Source organism: Harpegnathos saltator, unplaced genomic scaffold (genome assembly GCF_003227715.2).
Source record: "Harpegnathos saltator strain DR-91 unplaced genomic scaffold, Hsal_v8.6 scaffold12, whole genome shotgun sequence".
Taxonomy (NCBI): domain Eukaryota; kingdom Metazoa; phylum Arthropoda; class Insecta; order Hymenoptera; family Formicidae; genus Harpegnathos; species Harpegnathos saltator.
Genome location: NW_020229895.1, coordinates 1,027,319 through 1,039,509, shown reverse-complemented (window position 1 = coordinate 1,039,509; position 12,191 = coordinate 1,027,319). Strand labels below are relative to the sequence as shown.

The 12,191-nt window shown below is 47.4% G+C and overlaps 1 protein-coding gene across 1 annotated transcript in view; it reads left to right on the top strand.

Moving 5' to 3' along the window:
* LOC105182316 (1-phosphatidylinositol 4,5-bisphosphate phosphodiesterase epsilon-1) overlaps positions 1-12,191 on the top strand; it is a 160,715-nt gene that overhangs the window by 140,190 nt on the left and 8,334 nt on the right. Inside the window, exons 8-10 of the mRNA XM_011139660.3 lie at positions 4,793-5,014; positions 5,590-5,817; positions 11,730-12,187. Of these exons, the coding sequence (XP_011137962.1) occupies positions 4,793-5,014; positions 5,590-5,817; positions 11,730-12,187 (908 nt within the window). The remainder of the gene's footprint in view (positions 1-4,792; positions 5,015-5,589; positions 5,818-11,729; positions 12,188-12,191) is intronic.

Below are 12,191 nucleotides of genomic sequence, written 5' to 3'. Positions count from 1 at the left end.
CAAGCGTGAGTCGGTCTTCCCTAGCGAATGTTCAAACGTGTGGAACACGATATGCAGAGAAAAAATGAATGAGCCGAGTCGAGAGGAAATAAAGGGCGCGCGCGCGCGCGAGAGAGAGAGAGAGAGAGAGAGAGAGAGAGGAGGGGGGAGGGAAGAGATTGAATGCTTTCGCGCAAGGATTTATATACGATTTGGCAAGCGGCCAAAGAAGTTCATCGATGAATCCCCGCGTCGTCGTGTCGCCGCCGGGCGCATCACAACTGGCTCCGCGGGACGAGGGGCGGTCAATGACACGGCAAATTTACCCCGACCCTTATCGGGAAGGACCACTTGACTGCTTAAAAGATAGCGAGAGAACTTTGTCGCGGAATTCACTCAGAGAGGAGGAACCGATAAGAGATTAAAGCGAGCGGGAAAATTTGTGTCGGAGCTCGGGGGTGCATATCTAAATTCGCGAAAATCTCGCTCGGCAAGATGACTCCTCGGGATAATGGCGAGCGTCGCGTCGCGAGACGCACGGAGTCTAGAGTATTACTCCCTCTCTCCCTCTCTCTTTCCTTTTCTCCCGTGGGGAAATCGAGTCGTCTCTAGTAAATTCGTGATAACAGCTCGTTAATAGAGCAATTAGGTAGATCAAGCTATCGGTACCGGTGCGAGAAAACAGGTTAATCCCTCGGCCATGAAGGAGAGGGGCGGGTGCGCGCTACGAGGAGGATTACTTCGAGTGCTATCGCGCGAGGATTGCGCGAGGAAATTCTTGGACGGGCTACCACGAAGAATAGCAGCAGCGTCGGAAGAAGAAAGAGAGAGCAACGGCTGCGACGGCGACGGCGACGGCGACGGCGACACTCCAGCGTAAAAACGACAAGAAAAGGGGTTTCTATCGGCCTCCAGCAGCTACGATGGTTGTAGGCCGGCGGAAACTACTTGCTCTTGTCGCTAACGATCGTCATCGGGGAGGAGGGACACGGAATAGCCGCGTCTCCGCTTTTTACAGCGTCACGTTATTTGGTGGTAAGAGGCGCATCGAGCTCCCGCAACGAAAATCACCGGTTCTGAGAGTGGCCCATGAAACTTAAGCAACTACGAGCCCGGGGAGTCGGCCGGCCGTTAAAAGCAAGCACGCGTCTGGCGCCGCGAGATTGTAATTAGACTTCTATCTCTCTCTGCTCGATGCCGGCGGGGGCGCGACGGTATTACGAGGTCGCGACGTGGAACGCCTGTTTCGGAAAACAGCGTAAACAAGTGGCGTAAACTGAACTTTCCGAGGTCTGCGCAAATGAGCGGATGGAGCTTGTTCCTTTTATCAGAGCGTAATCCTTATCTAACTATACGCCGACCAATGTTCTCGTCGTGCGTGCCACCTTGGCCAGCTCGCACGTTAAATATGATTGTTTCGTTTTCACTGTCGCTTCGCTCGTATCGCAGCGGGTGAAAGCGTCGATCGAGCAAACCACCCTTACACGCCACGCGACATGAAACGATAGGTCGTTGTAAAGCGGACATAATCGAACATAAAGCGCCCGCGAAACGCTTGCTCGTATCTTTCTCCAAGTAATCCGACGTGCGTGTGCGTGCGCGTGTGGATGTCCAATACCACCTACGATCGGCTGGTTGAAATTTCCAGCGAGTACGAGGTTCCTTCTGATAAAAGTGTCCGAAATTGTGTGACCCTGCCGAGAGTAACTCGGACGTACTAGTTTAAAACCCAGATTACAAATAAAACACAAATAGAGAACAATAATTGCAACCTGCGACAAATCGTTCGATAAACTTTAAATCGATTTTTTAATTGTATATACGCCCGACGTACGCTATTAATCGAGAATGTTTGTCTTACCATCTCGGTTATACTTTAAGCAATCGCAATTAGAGCATCGCTCGGCTGATTGATGATTAAATTCCAGCGAATCGAGTGACATTACGACAAACGACACGTTTCGCCCCAAGAATATCGAAGACGAAGCAGGTGTTGGCATAACTCGTTCACCTGCTCCCCCTTCCTCTCTCTCTCTCTCTCTCTCTCTCGCTCTCTCCCGCCTCTCCCTGGGAGATAATCCCCTAACCGAACATATCCGCGACGGACGTCGCGGCTTGCAGATGGAATTTCAAATCGGGCAACGGCGCGACGCCAGGACGTGCGCCAAGCCGGTGTGCGTCGCTTTGTTATCCCGGGGTGTCGGGTGCTCCATCGGCACGTACGCCCCGTGGTGTATACCTCCGCGGAGGGGTAACGAGGTTGAGCAACAGACACCACGAAAGTCGCCTCGTTCGTCCGACATCACGTCCGCCGCGAGTACTCTCCGGTTTTAATCTTTAAAAGACTAGATGTTACAACGTCCCTGTTGGCATACTTTCCGTCTGCGGATCATTATTCGGCGGATAACGTCGAGGGAGGGGAAAAAGAGAGAGAGAGGAGAGAAGAGAAAGAAAGAACATATACTGTACAAACGGTAATGTCTCGCGGGCAAATGGGTTGTTCAAACGCCCGAAACAAGTTTTGCTCGCGGATAACGCGGGAAAGACGTAGACCCGATGTTGAAGAGTCGCGCTGCTAATTCCGAGAGCGCCGCTTCAGACGATAATCCTCACGTCCGGCTGGGCTGTTCGATCCGCGAGGGAGCCGCGTGGCGAATCGATTCCCTCCCGATCGAAACGACGAACGAGCGAGCAATATGCGCGCGCGCTACGTTTGAATTGATATAAAATATATTCTCTTCTCCCCTCGAAATGCGCAGCACGATCGTGACGTAGCTGGATTATTCTACCGGGAGCGGTGCTCTCCCGCAGGTTTCGGCACGTTTGCGATTTCGACCGCGCGGCTTAACGGCGATGCGGATCGATTAACAGCGGGTAACGCGGCACAACATGGAGCGCAACAGCATTATCTTATGACGGGGCGTCGTGGAACGATCGCTCGATATATTCGTGCGATGTATTAGGATTATCGGGTTGACGGTTAATTATAAGCCGCATTAAAGTTCTCGCCGCCAAGAGAGAGCCCCGTGCGTTGCACGGAGAAGCGAGCTTGAGAATCGGCAAATGCATTCACGGTCGAGAACTCGTGTGTATAATTTATATCAGGCTTAAGAATCTCGGTTTGTTAAGTAGAAGAGATTTTAGTTAACGAGAAAGAGAGAGAGAGAGAGAGAGAGAGAGAGAGAGAGAGAGAGAGAAAGGGGGTACATATTTCCGCTCTCCGTTTAGAAATTTCCTGGCTCCTGGATTAAGTATATAATACACGAAAATATTTTCACAAAGACTGAAGAGAGAGAGAGAGAGAGAGAGAGAGAGGTATATCTGAATGTAATCAAATTTTCGTTAATTTCATAGGCAAACTGCATTTTCGCTCGAGAAATTCCGTGAAGGGTTAAAAGTAAGGCTAGTCCACCGCTTCTCTCTCCCTCTCTCTCCCTCTCTCTCTCTCTCTCTCTCTTTCTCTCTCTATCTATCTCTCTCTTTCGGGTCTGCCGTGCCACTCACGTTTACAAGGTTGTCAAGAGATTTACACTTCTGAAAGGGCACTTTATATGTTAGCACTCGTCGCGATCTAAAGGACCACCCAATGCTCCTGTTGACGAACACGCGACATTTCGAGGGTGCGCCTCGAGAAGAAACCGTAAACTATCGATCCCCGTTGTTGCGAAAGCACCGCTCTCTCCCTCTCCGGCGACAAAGAGAGCTTCGTTACCGAGATTATCGAGTATCCGTATCCTCGAAATAAACGGCGTCTCGACGCGAGCGACGTCTACTCCTCGAGAAAATGCCCAAAACGGAGAGCGTACTGCGATCTTTCTCCAGGATCCCCGGCTCGGTATGGGCATCGCCAGCAACGCTACGGATTCATTTACATACGCGCGTCAGTCGCGTCGTCGTTTATTTTAATTCATTCGTGCCCCAGATGTGTGATGCCGTAACGTAGCGCGCGTACACGACATTCGCACACGTCGCGGTAAGAAAACAAAAACGTTCTAATAAATCCGCACCGCACCGTCATCGCACTCGTCTCCTTATACACCTGTGTTTGTCGCGAGATATTTACTTACGTTCACGAATGAATAACCTGTGAAAACGTAAGGTACTTCCGAACGCCTTTAGCATACCACCACCGGGCGCTGCATTGTAATTTCAAGCTCCGTGTTTATTTCTCGTTTCCGTTCCGCGCAGACATGTATTCGTTAGAGCGACGTGTTGCGGCTGAGGCACGTTTATCTTGAGCATGACACATTCTAATCTGTTATTCGTTTGAAGAATGGTAAAAATTCCCGTAGAAATAACCGGTCAAATGTAAACGCGCGCGGCATATTTCATATTTCAGCCTGATTCAGCCTTCCGAAACTCCGCTAATCCGCTAATTCTTACAAATTACTATCGTTATCGCGATGCGGCTTGATGTTTGTTCTCTTCTCTTTGTGTGAGGCGTTCCGCACAGACCGCGCGGATGCGCCGTTCGCGTTGCTAATGCACTGCTGATATTTCACATTTCTCTACTTTCGACAAATCTTCAAAGGAAAGATGTCTCTTGTGTCGAGACAGCTCGAAACTTGCTAAAGTTTCGTCATTTTCTACATTGATCTGTCCGCCCTCTGCCCCCCCCCCCTCCTCCCAATGGCGGACTCGCCTCTCTTTCAAACTTTTGGCGCTAATATCTCGCGTGAGCTCGTGAGAAATGCCGGCTTCTCACCCTCGTCGCGCCGTGGAACGCCACACGTACAGCGATAAATTCGGCGTGGCAAAAATCGCGATGTGAATCGAAGTTCCTAAGAAGTATCGTCGACTCGGCATGTTTCAGCCTCAGCCCGAGGAAGATCTCGAGCCGCCATGTGGTAGCGTTAAGGAGAGCGAACCTCTTGAACACGTGCCTTCGTCTGCGCCGACCGCGAGGATCACCATCGAGAGCAACACAGAGACGCCGTTGGAATGGAGTTCGAGAAGCAGCTCCTTAAACAAATCGGAGAACCCCGTCGTGCACGACACAAATTCCATTCTCGACAAAATCGCACTCTTCCACAAGGTGAGACAACGTGCGACCAACGCGTGACACGTAACGAACGCGAGCCTCCGAGCGGCGACTGTTGTTGCGCAACAGTGACACTTTTGTTTAAAATCCCTTCGAAACGCAAAAGGTGTATGCAAAAGGAAGCAATTAATGTGACTACGAGATACGAATTTAAATTGAACTGTCATCTGCAGATGCAGTCATACGGAACATTCAGATTTTAAATAATCGGAATTTTGTAATCGGGGGAGAACACAGGCGCAGGCTTTTGGATTTCATAATCTCTTGCGGGAACAATCGCGCGATGATTTGGTTGAACTGTTCGCAAGTGACAGAAACGAGCGACACCGTTCGGTGCTGCTCCGTCTGTCGTACGAAACGATTACGTTTGCATCTAGATCCAGATGAGAAGATTTAGATAAAATCTATATTTTCCATAATAAAGATGAGATTTATATTTTTTATCATTTCTCAACGAGATTGCACTCTTCCGCTGCGTTCGAACGAGTCTTCTCGGTCCGGCTACTAGCCGGACTAGCGTGAAACGCGTCTGAATAATTTAATTGAAGGAGAAACATTTTTGTCCCCAGCATCGACATGCCCGCGGCAGAGACGCGACTACCGGGTCCCTTCATTGTACTCTCAGCGTCCACACCACCGCGATCGAGCAAACCTACATGGCGGAAGAATGCGACGAGAACGACTATCATTTCGACTTGGACTCCTACAAGCCTGTGCGGCCGATCAAGTACGATCATGCAGTCACTCTGTTCCCTGTCGCCGCGCCACACACGGGCATGGATCTTCACCTACTGCAGGTACGTTGCAAGCAGCAGACGTGTGTTTCACGCGGCAGAGTCGGTATCGTATCGATATAAAATCGTATCGCATATCTTTCACTTTCAACCGAGGCATATTCACGCTTCTGCCTCGCTTACGCGATCAATGTATGTTCAAGTAACTTTTACCGTATACGGTCTTCCTCCTGGACGCAGATAAGAAATTCTCTACGATCTTCTAGCCGCAACTTTCTTCCTCTCTCTTTCTCTCTCTCTCTCTCTCTCTCTCTCTCTCTCTCTCCTCTTCGACGTAGAATAGCAAAAAAGAAATATTTTACTCGAATACTGATTGAATCATCTGTATCATATAGGAGATATTATGTAATATTTTATAGCAAACTTGGACTATTTTATCTGGAGCTGTAACTTGCGAGTTGGAACCTGCAATAACTTTATATGCTTAATTAACACGACAAGTTGATCGCGCTTCAACAAACTGGCCGAATCATTCTCTATGTATCACGATTCGGATAAACAAAAAATTATTACTTACTAGCAAAGACTTACTAAAGCTTTTAAACCCAATTTCCCCCGCAATTCATAATCAACGTAGAACGCGAGCTGCAAATGCCCGATGTTGCGGTTTACTTTAATTTGTCATAATTATTAATGCATTATCAAGATTCCAAATATCCGTTTAATTCTCGCTTTATGGTAAAGCAACATTTGCTCCTCACATTGCATTCGGATTACGCGTCAGAAATGCACACACACACACACACACACACACACAGGCATTGTCTGAGGTAGTCATGATCGTTTTGGAGCTGAGAGACACTGGATCATACAACGAAACTGCGAATTGTATACGTGACATCGCGATACTGCACGTGGAGTGCATTGCAAATATTGGACGCGCAGGATTTGTTGCACAATGCAGCGCGGTGCCGGAACGCTTTTGATCCTGACGTGCTGTTACGGCTACAGTAGAATTGAATAATAATGTATCGCAACATTGACGGTGGTCTGCCTGCAAGATCTGTATCATCGTAATGTATAACGATACTCTCTATTCGACACGTCATTAGCAAATTACGCATCATGCAAAAATCGTCGGCCGGTAAACCGAGTATCTAAACGCAGTACCTCATCAAAGGCTATTATTGTCGCGTTACGAATTAGCGTATCGCGCGAAATTGCGTGATTTCAGAGTGGAGTGAAATATAGCGGATAATTTCAGTTAATACCAGGTTTCGTTTACGTGTTTTTAAACAATTTTCGATAAACAATTACTTTTTAACGCGTTCTACTTTATTTTTTATATCTGATGTCATGCAAAATTGGATCAAATTTTCTGTTGGGTCAAAGTTTACTTGAAATTAAACGATCATTAAAGTTTCGTTATCCGTTAAGTCTCGGGCTTTTGGAAGCCGTCCGTTATACTTGTATCCTGTAATTTCCAATCAAATTAATTTTGTACGTTAACAAGCTAAATTTAATGAGCAAGTCGAAAAAAATAAATTAATGAGACTTTATACAAAATGACTTTTAATGAGCCAGGAGTTGCAAAGCGATTATACGCGTTGCGTCTATGGAAATATTTATACCCGAAAAGAGAGAGAGAGAGAGAGAGAGAGAGAGAGAGAGAGTGTGGGAATCGCGAGTCGTTTTTATTCTACCCGAAATGAATACTACTTTCCCTCCGACCTCCGACTTGGTAACTCCATGAATATGAATTTAATATATTATAACAGAAGAAGCACTCGAGTGGCAAAAATTCAGGTACTAGCGAGGCGGAAGACGACGTCAAAAGAATCTTTCATGTCTCGAGAGCATTTCCAGTTATTTAAATACGACACTTGCGTCCGCTGTAGCAATGATCGATGCAAATGATAGAGCAAATCCGGAAATAAATTTAACACGCCGTGTGTCACAAATTTCGCAGCGTCGCATTCAAATGATGACGACAGCTCTTCGTGAAAAGATCGCACAAACCGGTACGGACGAAAGACAATTTAATTCGCAGTGATAAAATTGCAGCTTACGACTTATCTGCACGGGAATGAAGTTAAGGAGAGCCAATTGAAAATATGATTCAAATTCTCTCTTTTCGCGTTCTTGCCGTTGCGTCACGACGACTACAACGTTTGACAAAAATCCCCACTGTTATTTGGCCGAGAAGATTGCATCTTTGAAATTTGAAGAAACAGCTACGCATTTCTTCTCTGATATCATAGATATCAGGATAGGAGATAGGAGAAGGCGACGAAAGATACGATATAGCTACGATCCTTGGATCGCAGTCCGCAGTCCGTTTAAGCCATGAGAATCGCAAAAGGAAATATAAGGAAGATATTCGCCTTCTATCTTCGCGATCCCTTAAGACTAAGTATATGCATGTATTGTCAGAATAGAAGAGGGTAAATAATTCACGTTTGCATAACTAGCATATCGAGATTAACGCGCGCGCACGCGGGTCTTCATTAAGGGATAAAAGGCATCTTGTAAAAGGTGTTTGAGAAACCGACATCGACGTGAGGATACTTCCCCCCGGACAATTTCAAAATATTAATATCTTCTTCCATGGCGCTGCCGTCGTAGAGATAAAAGATACCGTCGGCACGTAGAGGTCCCGCGCGTCAAAAGCGATTTCAAAGGGACCAGCCTTACGCCCATATCGCTGACATGCCCCGCGGAAATTAGAGAGGAAACAGAGAAATATGCGGGAGCGCGAGAAAGGAAGAGAGAGAGAGAGAGAGAGAGAGAGAGAGAGAGAGAGAGACAGATAGAGGGAGAAAGAAAGGGAAACGTGGGCAGAGAGCGCAGTGGCAGGAGGGCGGGCAGTCGGTCAGGGAGGGGTGGAAAACTCCGCGGCAAACGAACTACGGAGTGGGACCTACGGGAAAAGTGTTGTAACGCGCCGCGCAAAACCAGGTCATCCTTTTGAATCGAGCCAGCAATTGTCAGCGTTAATTGAGTGGCCAGCGGGAAAAAATGGGACACGATGTATTTGCGGAGAAGAAATGGCTCGTATGGATAAATTCGTCAGCCGGTGATATTTCGTGAAATATCAGTACGATCCTGGGCGCGCAGTGCGCAGGATTCCCTTCTCCGTGGCCGCGAAAGCGCGTAGCAACTGATCCATCGGCAGTATCGAGCGCGGATGGAATATCGCGAATATCGCGCGAGTAGGCGGAGAGGGGGGGGGGCAGAGGGCAGGGTCCTCCTCGGTTCGATTCCGACGCGCGGATAACGCTGGCTCATAAAAATAATTGATCGAACGCCGATAAATGTCTGGCAAATGCGGATATACGGCCGAGCTAAACGCACAGCTTTCGCCGTGCTTTCGCGCAACTAAGCGATAACACCGGCGAACGAAATATCGCATCGACGAGCGATCGCGATCACTTTTCGCTCGTAAACACGTGTATTTACGGGCCCTCATTTGCCGCGACGTCCCCGTGCGCTTTAACGAAAATCAAGCTTCGAATCGCGCGCGCGCGCGCGCGCAGCGGCGAATAAGCGAAAAGAATGGCTAAATACCGCCGGGACACTCGATGCCCGCGAGGAGCGGTCTCGTCGCTTTAAAAGCGTCGTAAAATCGGACGACGAATGTCAAACTTTAAAGCGCGGCGCGGCTGGGCGCTTGGCTTGGCAGCTTTCTAACAAGCCATCGTAAAAATTGCAATCCCCCGACGTTCAAGCGAGGACGATACTTTTTAATGAGCCGGCGCGTGTCGGTCGTGCAAACGCGCGGAGGGAAACTTGAGTGACGATCGACTGTTCGACGTGTCTTCGAAAGAGCCGAGGCGCACGACAGTTACGACCGATATTCCGATATCAATTAATTAAATTACTACAGCTTGCTCATTTATAGTCACTTGTACCGATCAGAAATTGCAACTCGACGACATTTCGACGAGCTTCGACAAATGATTTCTATCCTCCTACGTGACGACCACACTAGGAAAAAAAATTTAGTACCTCTAACAAAATTGTTTAGTTGAGGCATTTTTTAATAGCAAGCAAATATCTTGTTTTATATAACAAAATATTTAGTTGTCTCAATATTAAATATATTTTTCTGCTTTGTTCTCTGGGCCAAATGATTTTGTTCTTAGACTTCGTATATAAAAATTAAGCATTTCAGTTATTTTATTCATAAAAATTACATAATAACGAAACTGGGCATTATTTTACATAAACTAAAATAATGCCCAGTGGATACTATCTTGTCTTTCTGTGCACTAAAATTTAGATTTTATATATTAAAAAAAGATTATAGTACTTTTAACAAAATTCATATAGTTCAAGCTTTTTGGTTGCTATAACAAAAGTATTATACGAGTTATACGAACAAACCGTAATCAAACAAGATATTTGTTTACAGTTTACTAACTGAACAATTTTGTTGGGCCAAATATTTTAACCAAATTATCTTGTTGTTACAACAAAATTTTGGTTCACGCAAAAATACATTTTTCCTAGTCCACTCGGTCGTTCCCCAAGCGATCGCGCATTTTTGTGACCAAAGAAAAAAATACTTCACCTTCATAAAAATATTCTCAACCGGTCCGAATTTACATCTCGTCTCGCCTTTACATCTCCCTCTTGCAATTAACGCTTCGCGTGAAACTGATAACTTGGAAGTTCTGCCAATCGCACGTCGCGTACGCGCGATTACTTACGCGAACGACCCATAAAATTATGGCTCGTTTTCGGTACTTAGTAGCCGATATTAATATATCTCTGTTCGAGAACTCTGGCCGACACAACGGCGGGTGCTCCTCCTCGCGTATGCCATTCAACGAGGCACCGTGAATTTAAGTAACTGCCGTCGTGCCGTCGATGAATAACTCCGGTCTCGAATACGCGACGGATACTCGTGCATGCGCGGCATACTATATATGAACGTACGCGCAATAAGTGTCTCCCAACACGCTGCACTCAGAGTCGACCGCATAAACGCCGTTATAAGTGCATTACGAGGCCCATCACTGTTATAAATGCACTCACGACAGCCAGTACTTTGCCGTGGCACGACGCTCAGTGCAATGCAATTGCGAAAATGACCTCGGTAGTAGCGCGCGCGCGCGCGCGGCGAAATTAATATATTTATATTTGCAACGGGAGCGCTTGCTGTTTTTGAAAATAACACGGTTTGGTGGTAATCCGTTTGCTACCGTTTGCACGAAGACCGGCGGAGCGAAGCTTTGAGCGAAATTAAATGTAGGCCGTGTGTTACATCTTGCGTTTATGCAATAACCTTTTTATTCGCTCTTCTTTTTTGTTCTCTCTCTCTTTTTTTTTTTTGCACCAACGAGCAACGGAAATGTGGCACGCGCGACGCGGACGTGTGAAACTTTTTACGTGCACGCCGCGCCGCAGAACTGACACAGTCGAATTTTCCGCGTTCACTCGATTACGAACCGGATATTAAACTAGTAGGTGCGACAGTCGTTTCGCCATCGATTGTAACGAAATTACGTAGAGCGTTAACAAATTTTTCACGCACTCACCAAGGGCAAGGCGGGGGGGGGATGGATCACTCGAATGGAATGGATTACTCGATTACTCGATTACGAAAAGCTGGATATGTATAATCCATATGTGATAACCGGGACGAGGATCGAAGCCAGGTAGCTCTAGCCAGATGCTCCTGAGATAAGTTCCTGCAACAAATTAAAAAGAAAGAAACATTAAAGTTTTCGTCTCGGAAATCATCTGTGCGGAAAGTTCCTGAAGCTTCAACATGCTGAAAAAGTTACAAATTAAATTCTCGGAACGAGTACGACGCACTCGTCGTACAAAATCGCAAAATCGCAAACATCTCGCCGTAGCGAGACGGAAATTGTAGAGGAAATAAAACACAAGCCCCAAGACTATTCCAGAAGGAACTTATGAACAACGAACGATCGACTCATCGGTATTTTTCAACTGGATCGTTTCAGATGCTGCATCACGGCACGACTCTGGTGCACTGGGACTACGAGGGCGGCACCTCGAGAACGGCGTTGGTGTTCGCTCGCGTCGACCGCGCCTGCGGCACCTTCATATGGGAGAAGCCAACCTGGAGTCCCCTGAAGACGGCGCAGATCGGCGGCGCCGCTGTCACGGAATTTTCGCTGAGCGTGAAACCGGAGAGCATGATACCAGCGGGCCTAATCAGCAGGTATACGCAACAGCAGGCTGACTGCGCCTCCGTCACCTTGGAGGAGGGATACCTGGACCTGGGGTCGGTGAAGGAGATAATGATTGGCTGCTGCGAGCGCGACCGAGAGGCCGATCTCAGGAGCATCTGCAAGAGATACGGCCTACCTGGCTCCGACTCCTGTATCGGCCTCATGTATGGATCCAGCCTTCCGGACAATCGACTGATCTTCCTACTTTGCCCGCCCGCCCTTAGCAAGTAC